This window comes from Sceloporus occidentalis, unplaced genomic scaffold, assembly GCF_023333645.1.
Source record: "Sceloporus occidentalis isolate IW3139 unplaced genomic scaffold, rSceOcc1.0.p SCAF_1, whole genome shotgun sequence".
Lineage (NCBI taxonomy): Eukaryota > Metazoa > Chordata > Lepidosauria > Squamata > Phrynosomatidae > Sceloporus > Sceloporus occidentalis.
In genome coordinates this window covers 42,232,430-42,254,229 of record NW_028316981.1, presented here as the reverse complement: position 1 = coordinate 42,254,229, position 21,800 = coordinate 42,232,430, and the positions used below count along the sequence as shown (strand labels likewise).

At 39.0% G+C, this 21,800-nt stretch overlaps 1 protein-coding gene across 1 annotated transcript in view; it reads right to left on the bottom strand.

Moving 5' to 3' along the window:
* Positions 1–21,800, bottom strand: part of CNTN6 (contactin 6) — a 316,406-nt gene that overhangs the window by 166,374 nt on the left and 128,232 nt on the right. The window contains exons 3-4 of the mRNA XM_089519787.1: positions 17,100–17,226; positions 6,027–6,202 (exon numbers count right to left, since the gene is read on the bottom strand). Of these exons, the coding sequence (XP_089375913.1) occupies positions 6,027–6,202; positions 17,100–17,226 (303 nt within the window). The remainder of the gene's footprint in view (positions 1–6,026; positions 6,203–17,099; positions 17,227–21,800) is intronic.

The window sequence follows — 21,800 nt, the reverse complement described above, 5'->3', positions numbered from 1 at the left end:
CTTTCTCTTCTGGCAGGCCTTCCCCAATTGATAATGTCCAGAACCAATTGAATCCCCCTCTTTTTCTCATTTTCTTATTCGTGGTTTGTTTTTTTAAATTTTGATGTATTTTTATATACATTTTAACCATCTTTTACTGTTTAATTTTATAATTGGGAGGGAGGATTGGGTCGGGGTCTTGTGGGGCTTGTTGTTTTTATTGTTGTATATTGTATTAACTTTGCTGTTACCCGCCTCGATCCTCAAAGCAGAACAGGCGGGATATAAATAAATATTTATTATATTATATTATTATTTATTATTTGAATTGTGCCCAGAAGCTCTTTTAACAAGGGATTTACATCCTCCCTGTAACTGGCCCCAGTCAGCATTCTGGCTGTGGCTTTTTGCACAGTTTGAACAGTTTGCAGGTTGAACAGTTTGCAATGGCAGCCCCATGTAGAGTGTGCTACAGTAGGCCAAATTTTTGAGGTGTTTTTTTTTGGAGTTTTTGGAAACCCTGATGAGAAGAATCTTCACTAATAAGAATCTTCACAGTTCGAAATTATTCTGAATAAAATATGATTTTTTGTACAGAAAACAAGATTTTCTGTACAAAACATTATTTTCTGCTTTTTTCTGCATAGAATATGCTATAAATGAGGATTTATCTTGCACAAAATTCACACATGGTTAATTTGCATACAAAACAACATTTTCTGCACAGTATTTGGCTAAACAGTCTCAGGTTGTCTAATAGGGTCTTTTCCAATTAGGATATTAATATATGCAGTGTGCCCACGTCATACATGGGCGCACTTTACGTGGTTTTCTGCATGCACTGAAAGCCGCATGGGGAGGAAGGGGCGGCGTGTCCCATGGGGCGAATGGGGTGTGCACCCGTGGCATGTGCACACTACTGCACTGCTGCGCCACCGTGGGCATGAGTCCCATTCATTTAAATGAGGCTCGGGTATAGGCATTTTTTGTTTTAAGCAGGCGAGTCCAGAACGGATCGCCCACATAAACAAAGGGCTCGCTGTACTATGATAATTCTCTTGATGGAGATTTCTGTTATAATTGTTCCACCATGTAACTGAGAAATATTCAAAATAGGCACATTCTCTTTATTCTTCCTGTTTTATACCAAGAATGCTCAACATATAAAACAAATATTAAATAATTATGGCTGCCTTCACATTCACTTACTTACTAGTGAGACACTCTTACTTTTGAGAGTTATAGAGGGACATACTTTTGAGCAAAATTATATAAGACTGAAGCATAAGATTCTCCTTAATGATGGCAATAAATGAACAATGACAAAAATCATAACTTTGTTTTGATACAACACATCCATATTTTGAACTATTCTGCTAAACTATTGAAGCTGGGAAATGTGACATCGGAAATGATTTACCATTGATGCTGCTCTGAATATTATGCTTAACCTCCCAATGCAGGACATCTATAGCCATCATTTATCAGTTCCGTTGATCTTATAACCATGGAGATTATTAACAAAGCTTAGACTTGGCCATAGATGTTATAATTTAATCCAGAGCAAGGGATCAATATCACTTTATATTTATATGGCATTTGAACTTTATTGTACTGCAGAGGATCATTAATGTGAGCCTGGCTTCTATTCCCAAATAAGTCAAGCACCAGCACTTGAAATTAGCTTCTAGGTAAACTTGAATTTGTACCAAGCTTCTTTTGGCTTGAAAGGCATTAGTATGTTCTTCCTGATGTACTTTTCATTTAAACTAATCCCCATTGTTTCTAGTTGTCTTAAAGCTTAAAATACATGAGAGGATGATTTTACAAGCAACATAGATTATTATCTTGTATTCTCTACTTCAAAGGACCAAGTGCAGATGAGTTTATAAGGGCATTTATAGAGACCCAGCACACTGGAGGTGGAGAAGCAAAGGCATAATTGGCACCATCATCCAGGGAGGGAGAAGGGCTACTTCTCTATCTATTTTGCTATCTCTCTTCCTGAGGACATCTGTCTGCTGTTCCACCATTCCCATCAGGACAAGATCCCTCAGGTGCTGAACCAGTTTCTGACAGATTGGCCAAAGGACCACCTGCAATGTTTTGAAAGCATATATAATTTGACATCTAAGGCAGCCTGTTGCTGACAGGGGTGTTACCAAAGGAAGTCATGCCTTTGGGAGTGCCACTTTAGGGTTGTAGCAAGGGCAAGGGCAAAAGAGTTGCAGTAGTCAATCATCAATCCATCTCCCTCACCAGGTGCCCAGTATTGTGTGTCTTTAAACATGGGATTTGAATAGGTATTCTGTAAGTGTACCGTTCCCCCAGCTTGTTGTGCTGGGGGGGGGGGTCTTCATCATCCATGCAAAGACTTCTAATTCAGGAGTGAATCAGGATTTGGTGTCCTCTGTGACAAAGCAATAGAACATATTGAGGGAAGGGATTAATTTTGAATTTTATTGTATTTTAATATATTTTTTACCATTATAACCCACCCAGATTTTTTGTGAATAGGAGGGCTAGAAATCAATCACTTATTATTATTATTATTATTATTATTATTATTATTATTATTATGTCCTTTGGGGCAAAGCAATAGAACATATTGGTTATGTGGGCAACTGATGTGTATTTGCATTAAAACACAGTGTCTGGCCTCTGTGTCTCAGTGCAACTGTTCTCTCCAGTGCTGAGTTATACTTCCCTTCCATAGGAGATTTTTGGGAGATGCAAAATCAGTTGCAAAAATACTAGCCAAAAATGTATCAGAGAAGGTTGATGATCACCCTACTAATTAAATCTTACAAAGAAATAGAGGAAAAAAATTGAGTGAAGAAGTGCTGGTCTTGGAGGATCAATTCTCCCTCCCTCCCCTCACTCATACACAGAGCCCCATCATCAATATGTCATCTCAATCTCAAAGACAATAAAATTAAAATACGTTTCCAGACACGCAAGCAAGGAGAATCTTAGAGTGCTGGACAACTATCTATTTGGGATGTGCTATCTCTGGATATCCTACACTGAACAATAAATCTGGACATGTCCCCTCCATTGCTCCAATTCTGTGATTTCCCCTGACCTCAGTTAGCTGTCTGCATGTATATGCCTTTGAAATGTCAATTGGGGAAAAAATAGTTAAGATTACAGTAGAAATCAGAAGGAGTCATCACCTTTACACACACACACACAAACAGACAGACAGATAGACAGTGAACCTGCACAATCTCTACTGTCTCCTTTGTATGACCTTCTGTGGCAGGAGATTTGTAACAGGAACAGAAAAGGATGAATAATTAATACATTTACTGATGTCTGAAACAGCGACATAAGCCTGGCTTTTGCAGCATATTTTATTAATGAGCATTAAAAACAATTGCTCTCTTAATGCAGCAGGCAGCGCAGATAGGGGTGGGGAAAGAAGAAGGGGGTGATGAATATGCCACTGCCTTCAAATGTTTTAAAGAATGGTGTCATTCAGTAACCTATCAAAAGTGCAAGAATAAAATGTTAAAAGGTTGTAATCTACTGCTCTGCATATTTTTTACGGTCCTATGAAAATCCAAAAAACTATAACAGTATAATCCTAGGGAACTTTTTTTCATAAATTTGGCTCGAGACAGAAGGGCAGGAGGTGGCATGCCGGCGCCGATTCTAGGGTTCAGGAGTGTGCACCAACCGCACACCTAGTCACAGGGGCTGCCATGATGATGCAAGCGTGGTGCCATGTCTGTACATCAGGGCGCTATCCTTGCATCATTGATGTGCCACAGTGTGCTAATGGTGCACTGGTGGTGGCTCCCACCAACTTTTAGCGGATTCTTTTTGATGCAGAGGGAGCTGTCTCGGGAGCAAATACAGGTGTTGCCAGCCTACCCTTTTGAGGCAGTCTGCTGAGCCCCTTTGTCGAAATACATCCAGTGAAACCTAACTGTATCCTAAAGTTTCCATAGTCAACAATGTGGGTTACCAGCCTATATCTTCAGGCAGCTGCTAATGGGTTCTCCTTCCATGAGTAGAAAATATCCTTCCCAAAGCAAAACTTCCCCTCCATTGACATAAGCTCCTTCCATTCATGGAGTGAAACCTTGTTATCTAAGCCATTGCTTCCATACTCTGAACTGCATATACAGGACAGAAATTGGAATTAATGAGTCACAATTTCATAGGCTTAATAAAACAAGCATTTGCAGTCAGAAAAAAAATGTTTCTTGGCTCTGAACATCTGAGAAATTAGTTAAATGACTCATGCTTGTCATTCCCTTCTTGTCTAACAAAGCAAGGAATCCTGACTGCTTCATCCAGGCCAATGTAATGAAAAAGTGTTGAAGGTCCAGCTGTCCTTCCCAGTTCCCTTCTTTGAAATGAAATGGAAATGAAGGGTTGGTTGGATAAGCTTCTCTCTACCATGAAACTGCTTCCAGATGCTCATCATGGCAATCTCACCTCAATATCTTTGTCCACACTTCCTGCTTGGTGTGGCAAAGCAGAATGCTACAGATTTGCAATCACTCAAACTGAATACCACCTAGAATGATCTACAGTAAATGAAAAAAAAATCATAATTTTGGTGGGAGAACACCCACCAAAAAGTCTATTTTAGCTCCCAGTAGTGCCTGATTAAACCATGATTGGTACAAGGCATGAGTGGAGAAAACTGTCACCTTGAATTTTTTTTAAAAAAGCTGATATGGGTGAATCAAAAACTTATAAAGAAGAGGTTGGCAATGGTGCAAATGTGTGACCAGTTTTTGCCCCAGTGCTCCCTTCCAGCCAACCAACAGCCACACTGGTGTGTTCCCAGAAAGGCAGGGAAAGTTTTCCAGACTTCATCAGTTCTTGAGAATCATGTCAGGGACCTCCTGCTAGCAGTGAATCAGCCAGAGTCCAAAGTGGGCTGGGTTGCTCTCCTTTCTCTCACCCACAGATCCAATTCATCCATTCTATAATTTTTTCTCATTCACCTACATATAATTAACCTTCCCACATTATATTGATATAATTGACTTATAATTCTGCCTTGATTTTCACATACCCAAGAACCACCTCAATCATTTTCTGTTTCTCTATAGGGAGGGTTGGTGGGTGTGTAAAGCCCTCCGATGGAGCAGTAAATGGAAGATGTATTAATAAGCAACACCTGACTGATGGTTCATCCCATCCTGTTGCACTTCCTGGGAGAATGCATTGGAAAACCTTGTGTCAATGAGTAAAGAAAAGGTATAAAACTTTTTCCACTCTGGAAGTAAGCAGCAGGCTGAAAAGGGAACATTTAGGTGGTCAGAATAGACACTGTAAGCTGTTTGGGATAACGTTATGGGCTGTATTTTGCCAGCATGTACCTGTACTTTATTGTAGGGAATAATGTGGCTGTATAATCCTCTCTTCACTTTTTTCAGTTCAATTATAAACCACAGAGAGCTTTTCTTTTCTTGCTGATTTCAATGCACACACATTCCCACATGCATGCACACCTACATAGTCCTGCGCTTGAGGGACAGGTACATATTTGAGGTACAAACAACAATGTCATGCCAATTACAAAGCAAATGTGAGGAGGTGTATGTATGCCTGTTAATGTAACTAAATGTCAGGAAGGTAATTACTGTGTGTGACATTTATGTGACTCTGCAGGACATCATTATTCTTTTCCGATTGCTTTACTTTCCAACCTAAAGTGTGGTACAAATAGCAGTTTGACCATGAAAAAAAATATTGTGGGGGGGGGGGGAAACACACACACACACACACAGGTAGTAACAACTCTATTAACCAAAAAGTAATTGTATTCATCTTTCTTGACCTTTCGGTCTTCTGTAGGTAATTACTATTTGTTACAAGGATGTAGATATCTCTTTCATTATTGCAATTTACTAAAAAAGAAGATACTGAATTGAACATGGAATGGTAAAAGATGGGTAGGTTTAATCATCTGATGGAAAATTTCATTGCTATCTTAATTGCCCAATAAATTTTTTTCAATACACAAAATAATGACCAAAAATGATATGGAAATAAAATGTTGTTTTTCCCCCAAAACTTACATGCAAACTGAAGTTTTGCTTTCCTGCTCAGAATTGTTCCAAATGAATTTGTGACCAAACACTGGTATGTTCCAATATCCTGCTTTTTATGTGGGTTATTGATTACCAAGCTGCCTCCAACCAGCCTGTAGTGATAACTCATGGCAAGATCAATATCTGTGCCGTTTTGCTTCCACCTTTGAGGGGGGGGAAAATCAAATTAAACTTATAATTTACAGATGCTGCTCAGGTTTCATTTTTAAATAGTGTGCTGTAGCATACCTGCAACAATAAAACCATGGTAAAAATGTTAGAATATCATATCATATTTCACAGCAGACTGGTTTTTATATCCATCTTGTAAATTCCACTGTAAATTTTACTGTATGAAAAATCCTTTCTTTTTAGTGGTGCATTCTAGGCAAATATCCAAATGTTTACAAAAAATAATTATAACTTATTCATGCTAACCAAACCATACATTTGGATAGCAATACACAAAATGACATGACTACAGATACTTTTTAAAAACATACTACAAAAGGTACCTGGAAATATTTTACAGTCCTTGCATTTGATGTCATAAATTTGCTTATAGCAATGATTTCAGAGATATAAATCAGAACAAATTATACTTCAAAGGGCAAGTAGAAAGTAGGAAAGGGATGTTTATCCCACTAGTTTGAGATTGATAATGTAATAATGATAACACTGTTATTTTAAAACATGATTTGTCTCTGTTAGCCTGTTAGAGAGAAAATGAATCGTGTCTGCAACATATCACAGCTATTTACAAATGTCAAAATAAATTGTATTTCATAGATAATCACATTTTGCACAAGCATTAAAAAGTCTTGTGGATTAACTGTTTGTTGCATTAAAAGAGAGTACTCCTAACTCATGTACAAAGCTCATATCATGCTCTGATGAAGTTGCTCATCATGTTTATGGGACAATGAAAAGAATTTGCCAAGCGGATTTTTTTTTAACAGGCAGCTACACTTAAAAGTGACAGTTATGTGAGGAAATGAGAAGGTCAAACATTCAGGTCACGCAAAAACTGTATTATGTTACTGTATGGAAAAGGATCTTGTAGCACAGGTTTTTGTGGGTTTTTCAGGTTACGTGGCCATGTTCTAGATGAGTTTGTTCCTGAAATTTTTCTAGCATCTATGACTGGCATCTTCAGAGAATGCTGAAATGGAAGTGAGTGGGGTTTATATATACTGTGTGACCCTGGGTTGGAAAGAGTGATTTCCACGTTAATCTGTGTATTGTTCTGTTGTTGAATGGCAAGGCCTTGGGGTGGGAGGATATGCAAGGAGGATTTGTGTCTATTTAATTAGAGATCCACTGTCTGCTGGGAAACCCTAATCCTGGGTGGTTTTTATTTGCATTTGCTGGCTCTTGATTTCAATGTTTTTCAGGACTGGTAGCCACACTTTGCTAACTTTAAGGATTGCTTCTTTCCAGTTGAAGATGTCCAGCTGCTTGTGGATTCCAATGGCTTCTCTTTGCATTCTGACGTGATAGTTGTTGGCATGGTCCAGAATTTCTGTGTTTTCAATCAAATTTTTATGCCCAGGATGGTTTAGAAAGTGTTTTATACACTGGAAGCAGACCTGCATCTGAGGGAGTAGACCAAGGGGCTCTACAGACTGCCCCTAAAGGGTGGCAGGAGCCCACCCCTTTTCTGTCCAGATTGGGGCCATGGCAGCTTCATGCCACAGCTCTGACCTGGCCTCTGGAAGGCACAAAAAGGAGCCACAAAAAGTGGCTTCTTTTTGCACCCTCCAAAGGGCACCATAGCAATAGCAGCATAGCTGTATGGTGCCTCTGCAGTGCTGCATCATCTGGATGCAGCGCCAGAGGCATGCCATGATGGCACGTGCCATCTGAAATGGGGCATGGCATCATGACACCCTGTCCCTGTCTTCTTTCTTTCTGTCTTTTTGTTGGAGTGGGGAACTTTTTCATGGCCAGATATCTTGCCCCAACCCATTTCTTTCTTAAAATCAACTCTCTTTGGCTTGGGAGTACATGACGAGAGTGTAAGGAAAAGAATTCAGAGTTTGAAAAGTGACTTTTAAAAATAACCCAATTAATTTAATTACTTGTTGCACTGCTTGAAAAGAAGCTTGTTGCTGTTGCTCACGGTGATGATGATGATGATGATGATGATGATGAAAATAAGAAACTTGCTATATTAATTGTGCTGCTCATTACAATTATGTTATTGATGGTTATTTTGATGGGGGAAGAAACTTAGGATTGATAGAAGAATGGCATAGAACTTGAAAAGTCTTATCCAAATGTCTTTTAAAATAATGTTATGTTTTAAAGTAACTAGAAACTGTGATTTCTTACATTAGTAATGTAATTCTGCTCTTTTCATTGTATTATTTACAAAATGTAGCTTTTTTGAATCCTCGTTGCCCAGAAAAGTAACTAGAGGCAATTCTGTTACTCACAACTCCAAGCTCTGGTTTAACTGCTGTATACCAAAGTGGCACGTAAGTTGCCAGATCACACTAGCACCAGGTTCTTGTGACCAAACCCTGTGCATAGTACTGTGCTGTGTTATGCAATATTGAAAAACCAAAGAAAATAAAGTGTGTTTCTAAAACAGCTTAAAAGAGGTATGCAAAGAGATCTTGTAGCATTTTTGAGATGAATTGAAAGATGTTGACATCATGAGCTTTTGTAGACTTAAGTCTACTTCCTCAGATGCATTTGGACTAAAAGAGCTTAAAAGAGGGTTGATGCGTAATAGCTGGAAGCTAGAGAAGCTATTATTTTAATAAAGAAAACTGTAAACTACCACTACTATTGGTTCCATCTCTAAATTATTGCTCAAAAGTTGGTATCATGGTGGGATCTGCATGGGCCAGGATATTCTGGGAGCAGCCTGGAGTATCTTGGGCCCAAACTTGCCCTGACCTCCCTTTCCTACCTGGGACTTTCCATTTCAATGATGGGAGGCTGTTTGCATGCATGACCCACTGTGCCATCTAGTGCATCCACAGCCACACTGGGTCATTCTATCTGAGTTGGAACAAGATGTCCAGAGATGATCACATGGCTGGGCAACTCTTTCTGACAAAGCAAGTGAAGTGCAGCAGGATACATTTTAAATAGCCACCCAGCATCAGCAACTAGTGACGGTTTTGCCTCATATTAAGAAGGGCATGTCCTGGTTTGGTTCTGAATGGGCTAGACATCATCCACTCTGCTTCCACCGGTCCTGGGGACTGGCCCTGCATAATCTGGACTCCCCATTGAGCAGACAGAGGGAGGCTGTTTTATTTGGCCTCGGCAGACAGGGTCCATGAGTTTCCTTTATCAGATTTAATTCTGTGTATTTAGGATATCTATGACTAGAATGTTTATGACTAGAAAATTCATTAATCTTTGAGGAGAAAATTTGTTAGTGGTATATATTAGAAAACAGATTATTTTGGGAGGGAGATACATACTTTCAAAAATGAGAGAAGACTCCTCAAATATCAGGCTTATTGCATTCCATAAACAACTGCCTGAAGTTCTATTTTTTTTACTCAAATAAAAAACTTTGCCTTTATGAATGAGGGAGCATCAAGCTGTCATAATGCACCCACACTACACCAGTTGGTGTTAATTTTGACGCTCATTCTCATGTCCTGTATCCAATTTCACATTTTTGTCAAACCCAGTGGAGTTGTTGGGCCTTTTTCAGCATTCTGTTTCCTATTATGTTATTCCTCTGGATTCCAGTTCATTTACCTCCCTGCTGCCTACCCCTCTATTTAAACGTATGTACAATATGCCCCCTGGAACCCAAACTCCTGCCCAGCTTTCTAGTAGTAGTGTTTATAGTGGTGTTTAATTTGCCAGTTCCCTTTAATTTCAGAATCAATCACTGAAATAACTGCTGTCATCATTACATGGCTCCCAATTAGGCTCTATAATTGTTTCTCAACACAGATGCAAAGTTGTTGGCTTACTCTCAGCAAATGCATTTTTACAGTGTCCCCATAATCATTCCAATCACATAGAATGATTATTATTAAACTGTGCATATAGATCAGGGAATCAGCTCCTAGTTAGGGTCTTCTCTTAATTAATATGTTTAAATCAATGAAGGAAAACTATTAATGGATGCAAGTGATTGCCAGGTGAGGATTTAATTATATTGCACATACCCTAGTGAATTCCTTAAAATTAAAAACAACTCAGAAATGATTTCATATATAATTTCAAATACATGAATTTAAATTTAGTGCCATTCTAATTAATTTAAAGAATGTTTTTAAATGCACATATAAAATGTTACTTTATTTGTCTGTGCAACTGTGCCATTGCGTTGCTTTAACAACAACAACAACAACAACAACAACAGTAAGAACATAGGCCAGAAATAATGCAATATAAAGTTTAAAATGTGTACAGGCACAGTAGATTCAATTTAGGGGGAAATGTGTGCTTATATTTTTAATAGGATTAAATGGACTATGGACACTATGCAATGTAAACAGTTTGATCATAATTAATTATTAAAATTGCTATTAGTTTGGAGTTGTTGTGTCCTAAGGTACATTACAGAATTATAGCACTATGATCTTAGTTTAACTGCTATGGCTTTATCCTATGCAATCCTGGGTTTTGTAGTTTAGCAAGGCACTAGATTTCTCTGGCACAGAATGCAAAACACTCTTCTCTAAACTAAAAATCCTAGGCTTCTATAGGATAGAACCACAACAGTTAAAGTGGAATCACACTACGTAGTATGGAAGAGCCACTGATTAACCTGACTCATTGTGATTATTTTATTGATGTTGTTCTATGCAGGCACATATCCTACCAGTTGTCGAAATATTTGGTATCTATGGCCCCATACAGAGAGGCCAAAATAAAGCTGCTTTGGGTCACTTTGGAGGTAGCTGTTTCAATGATGCATGCGTACTAAGAGTCCAGAAGCTGCGCCAAAGCTGAGCTCTAGTCCTTAGGACTGGATCATAACTTTGGCATGGCTTCCGGACTCTTAGACGCGTTACAGACCGCCCAGAAGGGGCAGTCTTGTGCCGCTGCCAGTTGCAGCATCCGGGAACCGCAGCAGCTAAACGGCGCAGTTCCCGGACACTGCAAAGAAGGAGCACGAAAATCACGCTCCTTCCTGCGCTCCGGAAGAGACGCAGCAAGTGCCAAAGTGCACACTTGCGGCGTCATTTCCGGGGTGCGACGTGCAGACGCAGTGCACCCTCTAGGTCAGGATGGCGGCGGCCATGTGGAACGGCCGCCGTCATTTCATATGGACTCAATCCGTGATAGGGTTAGGGGCGTCTGGAAGAGATGCCCCTTTCTAACCCTAGCATGGACTGAGTCCGTCCTAGGGTGCCCGTCTGTAACGGGCCTAAGTATGCATGCATCATTGAAACAGCATACCTCCAAAGTGACCCAAAGCAGCTTTATTTTGGCCTCTCTGTATGGGGCCTATATTAGGCAGAATGCAGAGAGCTAGTGCAATATAACGGTAGTAGAAACAATAATAAGTATTGTGGATGTTCATATCAGATAAACAGAAAATTTGCATTTATTGATGCATAGAATCGATTTTAGGATGGGAAAGGAACACCGGGAACAAAACATTCCAAAATAAAATTGGAATTCCATTACTAATGCAAAAAGGGACTTCTTCTGAGATTTGTGGGTGGTTTTTATTTTTAATCTACCCCTCTTGTTTTGTTTGGAATTAGAAATGATGCTTCCAAAATGTTTTTTTTTAAATAAAAATATTAATTTCTACTGATTTAGTCTGACAATTAACAAAATAATATAATGAACTAAGCACTTTGGCCTAGGGAAAATAGATTTTGCATCTTGCATTTTTACATTAGAACTACTACTATTAAATGTACTTGGAATGTGTAAGTGAGAGTTCAGCTGTGAAAATTGTTTGAATTTCACAGTAATGTTGTGATCACCAATAAAGCAGTTGCACTAAGTCTTGGTCTAGGATCAAGCCCTAGAATTAATATGGGATGACAGTTTGACTTATAATGCCAATGTTAGGATCTTAAGGTCTTCACAGAGGTCTTTCTCTCAATGCAGTGTTCCATCTGACAAAGCTGAAATTCAAATTGCTCTGATGAGTGGTGCTCAGCTTGTTGAACTGAGCAGCTGGTTGGCAATGAAAAATCAATCATCATTTATCCAGCACACTTTGGCAACTCTGTTCCTTTTTGCTTAGGACCAACACCCTTCAGCTCAATTCTGTTTTGAATTAGTAGTTTCCCCAAAGCTAGAAAATAGTAGGGAGTTTTCACATCTGGAATTTGGTTAAAAGAATGGAGTCATCAAGATAAAAACACTGTGCCAGTTGCATATGCACCAGGGCAGCTGGGTGAAATTAGGCAAGTAAGAAACAATAAAATCTAAGTTTCATTTCTCTCTGAATGGTGTCTGGACTCTCATTTAATTGTACCTCTCCCAACTGTGCCTTCCATATTTCCCACCAATGTTCTTGCAATTCTTTATGGACTTGACAGCCCTGTTCTGGTGCCTGTTAACTTTAATGGTGTCAAAAGTAGCAAGGAAAAAAAAAAAGAAAGATGTTTGTAGCATGAGCTTTTGTAGACTTTAGTCTACTTCTTCAGATGCTTATGGTGGAGTGGAAGCCAGGGACAGACAAGAGTGCAGGAGTTTAACTGAAGAAAAATGAAAAGAAATGTTGGCTACTGCAGACCCAGTCAGCATGAATAGAACCCATGAGCTATATACGATACATAGTTTGCAAAGGGCTCCCCACATGTAGGTCCTTAGGAACGACATCTCGTTGTTTGCACTTGTTCAGAAAGAAGATATCTTATCTAGGCAAGTTTCTTGAAGAGGTTTTCGCTTCATTTGGCTAAATTTGGTCTTTTCCATAGTGGTAGATTTTAAGATATAGTCATGTAGAATGAATATGTATAGAGATTTTGTAGCACCTTTGAGACTAACTGAAAAAATGAAAAAGAAAGAAAGAAGTTTGTAGCATGAGCTTTTGTAGACATTAGTCATCTTTGGCCCCGTCCACCCTCAGGGCATATAGAGAGCTATCTCTAAGCTTTACCAATTTTTGTCATGCCTACAACCACGTTGACCTATTGATTTTAAAATTGTCCTCCAGTTTTTGGTGTGGTTAAAGCACGCTGGTATTGCCGCCAAGCCCATGTCGGTCACTTAGCGGGCATTTCTTTCTTTTCCTTAGCTGGGGGATTTGCTGATATTTGTTCCTCCTTCCTTGTAAGGAGGACTCTTGAGGGTTGGAAGAGATCTCACATGGTTTCTGAGGATGCCAGGTGTCATATATGTTTCCAACTGTAGGCTATGATTTGTGAACAACTCCCTCAAGTGTGCTCCTCCAACTTTGAGGCCGGTTTATTCAATGCTGTTTTTGTTGTTGCCTTTTTTGGGGCATCCAGGGTGGATGAGTTGGTTCCCTCCTCAAAAAGAGAGATGTCTCATAGGTCTCTTCAATATAGAGATGTGTCTTTTGTTAACATGCTGTCTGCTTAGTTGTATGCAGGTCCAAATGAGATCAGCTTGGTCGAGGTTCCACCTTCATCTTGAGAAGGCTCCAAGGCTCCCACCTTTCCCCAGTCCTGCTCAACTTTTGGTCAATTTGCCCTTTGGTTAATGGTTATTTGTTTATCCATGGGGACGGTTCCCCATTGACATGGTTCCAGTTTGTGTCTGTGCTACGCATGGCTGTACATCACTTGGGATTTCCTCCTGATTAATTTGGAGGACATTCTTTTCGTATTGGTACAGGAACTTCTGCGTCTCAGTCTGGACTGCCTGTTGATTCCATTAAAACTGGGCAGATGAAAATCTAGAGCCTTTGCCAGCTATATTCGCCCACATTTGGACCCTTGTGTTGGACATTAGTTTGTTGGGTTGGCAGAAGGTGTTCCTGCTTGAAGCAGCCTTTTGTGGTGGCAGCATAGGTCATGTATCTGGTGGATGTGGTTTCCAGGGCTGCATAGCCCTGGATCGGGAGTCCTTTGGGACACGGGAGCTCTGAGGGCATACGTTGTGGTCATTGTGGGGGCCACATTGTGGCAGTGCCTCCTGGTGACTAGGGGCTTGATTGAGTACATGCGATCAGATGGTTGCATGGCTGCAAGATGGCATTTCCTTAGCCCCTAGATCATCCCAAAGCTTGGCTGTGACCAGGCAATTTGGTTCATCGTACAACCGGGTGTTGTACGATGTTCCAGATCCAGACCTCATGCTTTGAGCCAACCCTACCTTGGTTGCTGTTTGTTTTATGAAGTTGTGGCCTTTCCTCCATATGCTGTTCTGGGTTTTATTGTGGTGGCATCCCTCCGAGGCAATGAAAATGCTGAATGGACAGCAGAACAAGACAAAGAGCCTGACTGGTGGAAAAGCCAGCCATAAACCCTATGATGAGATAAGTCCAAATTTGGAAGGGTCTGGGATTTAATTAGCTAATTAATTAATTAATTAATTAATTAATTAATTAATTAATTTTATAGCATCCACTCCATCACTAGTTCTTGTTATTCATCTGTGACTATGTCACCACTGTTGTTGTGATTGTTGTTGTTGTCCCACTTCATTTTATTGGATTAATTGAAATTGCAAAGGTACTTCCTCTGAGTTCCAAGTTATCTCCATCCTTTGTGAGGTCAAAGACCCCTTTGTTAGCCAGAGGGAGTACCTTTCTGTATTGCTAATAGAATTCAAATTTTATCTCCTGTACTTTGGAATACTTTGTTCCCAGTGTCACATGGCCAGAAGAAGGGAGGATCTGCCTGCATAATATTCCTCTTTCACCAGAAAACAAATCATGAACAACATATTCACAAAATGCAGGCCCATGACTAATATTGTCATTTTTTAATCCCCCTCCTCCTTTATAACTTTTTAATACCTTGCCTGATGGAGAAACTAGTAGAGCTTTGAAAGCTTGCATCATGTATTTTGTGCATTTTATTGGTCAAGTAAAGGAAGGGATGTGGTGGCTTAGTGGTTAAGAGGCCAATTCTAATGATCTGAAGATCAGAAGGTTGGCAGTTCGAGGCCTGAGTGCTCCATGATGGAGTGAGTTCCTGTCACTAGTCCCAGCTTCTGCCAGCCTAACAGTTTGAAACTAAGCAAATGCAAGTAGTAACAGTGTTTGGTGCAGTCATGCTGGCCACATGACCACCAGAGCAGACCTCAGACAATGCTGGCTCTTTGGCTTCGACATGGAGATGAGCACTGTTCCCACAGTTGGTTATGACTAGACATTCATGTCAAGGGACTACCTTTACCTTTAAAGATATCACAGTTTTGTGGGTTTTTAATGTCAATGTACATCGCTATATACACCCAGCACAGCTACCCTTGAATATTTTTTCATACTGGATGTACAACTCTTATGCATATAGCACTTACTTATAAAAGTATTTGGCAGCCCCTACTCATGTGTGGGTCCCAGGCTTGTTACAAAATGGCCCTATCTGTGTATAACCACACAGTTGTTTAACTGCCATGGTTCTGTCCTATGGAATCCTGGGATTTGCAATTGCAGGAGAGATTTTTACAGTTCTCACCCAGAGAACTCTAGTACCGCACCAGATTCCAGCATTCCATAGGCTGTTGCCATGGCAGTTAAAATGGAATCATAATGCTATCATTGCACCCATTCTGGAGTTATGGCACTTGAGAAGAAAGAAGGGTTGATTTCATAATTTGAGGGGAGATTCAAAAGTTGAAATTATGATGGCAGTGCTCATTGCCCCCTCATTCTTGGCAGTCATTTCAGAGCTGTTATTGACAGGAGCAACCTTCAGGTCCTTCTCTCCATGATGCTTTTGAATTTCATTGTCATAGTTTTACAAAACTGTCATCCTCCCTTGTTTTGTATGCTTTAGTGTTGTAAATCTCCATTTATTTAAGCTTTGCAAGCAGGATCATATAATTTCCACAGTTTTCTTCCCATTTTGAGGGATTCTCTGCAGTTCTGAATTCACAGATTTCTTCTGCAGGAAACAGTGTTTTGTTTTGGGACAAAATATACTGTTTTCTATGCAAAAAAAGTCTTTTAAAAACACATTTTTTATAAAAACAAAAAACAAAAATCCTTGCATTCATATCTGTGAGAATGAAATGTCCCTGAACCTCCCCAAACTGTGATGAAATTTCTGAGTTTTTGCCTATGTCCTGGTGGAGTTTTTCCAGTGTCCCGACCCCCCTTTTCTTCTTCTTCTTCTCCAATTGGGGCTATATAAATTAGTAAATATTCTTCACTTTACTATGTGATCCAGGATTGGGGAGTAAAATTTCAAGATATAATTTTCTCATTAGGTTTGATGTTTTTTTTAAAAGACAAATAATTCAAAGCATCAGTTCATAGAACGTCTGATGGATAAGGAAATGAAGTGGGATATCTAGCATAACTTTCTTAATCAAAATAGAATAAAAAATAAATGAATTATTTGAATTTGACAATTTCATTCCATACACTGTTGAAATTGTTCGGTCCTTCCTCTACTTTGTAGTTTGTACAAAAATTTAGAAATGAGATAGCCTTTTGCTATTTTTGTGTGAAAGGCATGTTTTTGTGCATACCTCCACAATTTTATGCCCCAAATATTCCAGCTCACAGGAATTTCCATACAGAATAATTTCTCAAAACACTTAATGATGTGTGAATGGGATGCAAGAACTGTGCAGAAATATTTGTTCTCTCTTCAGCAGGGAGAAAACTGGAAATTGTTTATTCTCACTCCTGAGAAAAAGATAGTTGAATACTAACACCCTTTAACTCAGTACAAAAGAGGAGTTTTTAAATAAATATAAGAAGTTTTAAAATGCATTATGTTAAAAGAACAAAACCATACATACATAGCATATATAGAGGCTGTATATGTAAAATGAGTGACAGCATTTCATAATTAAATCTGATCTGCCCATTCTGTTAAAGTTAAAGTTTGTTTTTTGTCACCATATCAGTTATCATTTATCTCATTTCTGTCGTGTCAAGTTGGAAAAAAATGAAGTTAGTGGTTTCTTAAAATATATATTCAATTTCATTCAAAATGGTAAAACAGATTCAGAAAACATTACCTGTAAAATGGTGAGGGGTTTCCTCTCGCTGTACAGTTCAAAAGTACTTCTGGATCCTCAGAATTCACCGAATAAGTAACATCAAATGGTTCTTGGATAAAACTTGGTCCATGAGGATGTTCTTCATCTGTAGAATGGAACACTGATGTAAAATGGCTATTCTACTGCATAAAGCTTTATCAAATTCCTATGATGTAGTATCAGTGGGGGTTCAGGTACTACTTTTTTTTAAACAAAATTGGCATTTATTGCAGAAAGCCCCACCTTAACTCTTTTTTATTTTCAAGGACTGAGAAATTCTGTGGTACCTGAAATTTTTACCATATTCCATCATATTCCATAGCTGAATTCCACAGTTACTGTAAATCCAACAGCAACATGTATGGGAGGTGTGTGTGTGTGTGTGTGTCCCACATTTTCCCCAGCAGTGGAACAGTTACAAATAAATGTACATGTCTGCAAATGTATGCACAAGCCTATATTTTCCCAATCTTGTGTGGTCGAGGGATTGGAAAAATCAGTGACTTTCACTTTCCTTCATATTCACATTAAAAACAAAACAAAACACCTCTGCCTAAATCCTGCTGGCTAATTACATTGAGAGTAGATTTACTGAATCAATCAATGCACATTCGATTCAATAGGGCTACCAAGGATTAACAATAGGATCCAAGACATTCAAGCTCTTATCAAATTTATGACAGTGTTTGGAAATTTTGTAAGGTAAAAATGAACTAACTGAATATTTCAGCCACCTATGCAGGTCATATTCTGTCGGCACAACTAAATGCAGTACAGTTGTACCTGCTTTCCATTATGTAAATAAGTATTCAGGTAATCCATTCTTGCATATGAGAACAAATAAGTGTAGCAGTTTTCTCCCTGCTGTGGGAGAAAATGAATATGTCTGCACAAGTCATAACCAATATTACCACTTCCCAAAGTATTTTGGGAAATTATTCTATGCAGACATATAGTTGGGATTGGGGGGGGGGGGTGTCAGAAAGTTGTAGTTGTTTGTACAAAGACCATTTTTATCATACAAAAACAGCAGTGTTCCCAGATAACCATGGAGGAAAAGATGGAAAATTCTGTATTTTCTATACACACATACCCCAGAAAGAAAATTGCACAAAAAATGGCCTGCTGGAAATAGTTGTTATTTCATGAAGATTTTTTTTTTGAGGGGGTACAACTCCCCCACAAATATTTTTATATAGAAAACTCACACATGTATTTCTGCACAGGATAATGGCTTAACACAGTATAGTATCTGCAAATATCATGTGAAAACTGGGCAAAATCTCTCATTAGTTTTCCCAGCTGGCTTTCCTGACTATTACAAACTGAAAACCAATATTCCAGATAGAAAATGAATAACAGTGAATATTCTTTCTATTCCTACCTGTCATGTAGCTACTGAAAATGTGTAGCTTGTCTAGAAAAAACGATGAAGCCTAATTCTGTACCATAGGCATAGCTGGATTCAGAGGATGTTCAAAACTAAATGCTTAAAAGCCTATTTGGACAATTCTAGTCCTATTCATACAATCACACAACTTGAAGGGGCCTCTCTGTCATTCTTATCCATGTATGTATCGAAACATCAACTTTATGAAGAAATTTGCAATTTTTTAAAAAAAAAAATTGCAGAAAAAGAAGGAAAAAAGAAGAGAAAAGAAAAAATAGAATGAAATTCTAGCCCATCCATAATGTGCTCCTTAAGGCGTCCCTTTGTAGATGAGTGAAAGCAGAGTCAGTCACACAGTGCAAATTTGAATGCTATTCAAATATACAACATTCATGTGCCCTTAATATTCACCCAATCACCTTACTTCCTTTATAGCCATGGCTATAAAAATATAAGGCACTCCATGCCCTTCCTTCATTTCAAAACCTTACATAGGGAAATTGCTTTCCGACTTTCCCAGATAGTCTGCAGGCAATTTCCTCCTCCCATACAGCAGCAAACATTTCATGTCTGATTGATAATAACACCTCATTTCTTGAAGATTTGTGGGGCTTATTTACATAATGAAGGTGAGGGAGAGCACTTGTTTGTATCCCTGCTTCAGAATTATAGGGATGGCTGTTACCGCCAGCTAGCCTATATCTTACTTGTGCAGAAAGATCCTTGAGAAAAGTTCAGGAAAACATGTTAAGGGATCTGATATAACAAAATGACATGGAATAAACCAGCCAATCAGGCAATTATACCAGTGTAGATTGCTATGACCTTAAGGCCCCATGTGGGCAAATATCATATTTTGTTTCCTGTAGGTATATTTTGAATTCTATAACCCATATGACAATAATTTCCAGTGCAAAACAGCACTATTTTTTCAGAGTTTGCAAAGTTTTACATGTTTTACAAAACTTATGCTATAGCATATGAAAGCTGTAGCTTAATTCTGTGCATATTTACTTTGAAGTAAAGCCTACTGATTACTTAGGGAATACTCCAGAGCATGCATACAGTTACAGTGGTGTTATATGTCTTTAGAAGTAAATTCAGTTGTGTTCAGTGGACTCAGTATCAAGAGAGTATGGCCTGTTACAGACTGCCAAAATAAAGCTGCTTCGGGTCTCTTTGGAGGTATGTTATTTAAATGATGCCTGGGTCCTAAGAGTCCGGAGGTCGCACCAAAGCCACACTCCATTCCTAAGCACCGGAGTGCAGCTTTGGTGCAGCTTCCGGATTCTTAGGATGTATGCATCATTTAAACAGCATACCTCCAAAGAGACCTGAAGCAGCTTTATTTTGGCAGTCTGTAACAGGCCTATGGCTGACATTGGAGCATTTGTTGCTAACAGCTGCTGAAGACATAGCCTAATGTCACACTGCAGAATTAATTCAGTATGACACTGATTTAACTCTCATGTTTCCATCATGTGGAAAACTGGGATTTGTAGTTTGTTGTGGCACCAGAGTTCTCTGACAGGGAATGCTAAATATCTAACTCCCCCCCCCCCTGCCAAACAAAAACAACCCTACAAATTCCAGAATTTCATAGCATTCAGCTATGAAGTTAAAGTTATGTCAACCTCAGAGTTTCATATGTTGTAGCCTTGTGGATGGACTACTATAACAGGATTATAACAGCGGACTACTCTTGAAGACAGATAGGTATCTTTAGCTAGCACAGAATGTTGTTGCTTGCTTAGTCAAAGTCAGAATAATATTATCTTGTATATTCAATGGCTATTTGCTTCCCAAGGACAGAAGAGAATAAAAAATGCCAGAAATAGAGCCAGAACCCTGAATGCAACTGTTCAACAACTTGTGTGAAGGGACAAAGAGAATTACTATAATAATCAATACAGAGAAATAGAAGGTGAAAGGAAAAAAAGAAAGAACAAAATAACTCTTTCACAAGATCTAGAAAACAAAGGTCTAGTTAAACCAAGAGTGGGAATGCTTGACAATCATCAGGGGAACAAATTGCATGTCCAAGTAGAAATAAAAACACAATGGAAACAATACACAGAAGAACTAGATAAAAATGATGAAAGGACAACAGATTCATGTGAAGAACCATAGGAAAACAAGTCACCAAATTTAGAAAGTGAAGTGGCAGATGCACTCAGAGTACTTGGGAGAAATAAATCAGCAGAAACAGATGGCATGCCAATAGAGTTGTTTCAGTCTACAGAGACAGAAGCTACTCTTGTTCCAACTAAAATATGCCAACAAATATGGGAAACAACACAAAAGCCTGCAGACTAGAAATGCTCAATATTTATTCTAACCCCAAAGAAAGAAGACACCAGGAACTGTGCAGGATCTACACTAATGCACAGAGCATGGGAAATAAACAAGATGAACTTGAACTCCTAGTAGAACAAAGCAAATATGATATAATAGGCATCACTGAAACCTGGTGGGATTAGTCTCATGATTGGAATGTGGAAATAGAGGGGTATAACCTTTTTAAGAGAAATAGGCCAAACAGGAAAGGAGGAGGAATAACCCTATATGTCAGGGACATTTACACCAGTGAAGAGATCCAGGACATCAATCATGGAAGCCAGGTGGAGAGCATCTGGATAAAAATTAAAGGGGAGGGAAACAACAGGGATGTTACGGTGGGAATCTACTACAGACCTCCAAGTCAGACTGAGGAATTGGATGATATCTTTCTAGAACAGATGACCACACAGTCAGAAAAGAGAGATGTAGTAGTGATGGGCGACTTCAACTACCCTGATATTTGCTGGAAGTCAAACTCAGCAAAATCCTCAAGGTCTAGCAAATTCCTCACTTGCCTGGAAGACAATTTCATGGTCCAAAAGGTGGAAGAGGCAACAAGGGGGTCAGCTATTTTAGATCTGATCCTAACCAACAAGGATGACTTGGTTAATGGGGTGCAAGTGGTGGGATCATTAGGTGGAAGTGACCATGTTCTCCTGGAATTTGTTATACAATGGAAAGGAGAAGCCAGGCATAGTCAGATATGCATTCTAGACTTTAGGAGAACAGATTTCAGTAAACTTAGAGAAGTATTGAGGGTGATCCCATGGTCAGAAATACTAAAAGGGGAATGAGTTCAGGGCGGATGGGAGTTTCTCAAAAGGGAGATACTGAAGGCACAATTTCAAACAGTTCCAGTGAGAAAGAAAAACGGGAGGCGTCTCAAGAAACCAGGATGGATAACTAAGCATCTTTCAACTGAGTTAAGTTTGAAACGGAACATGTATAAG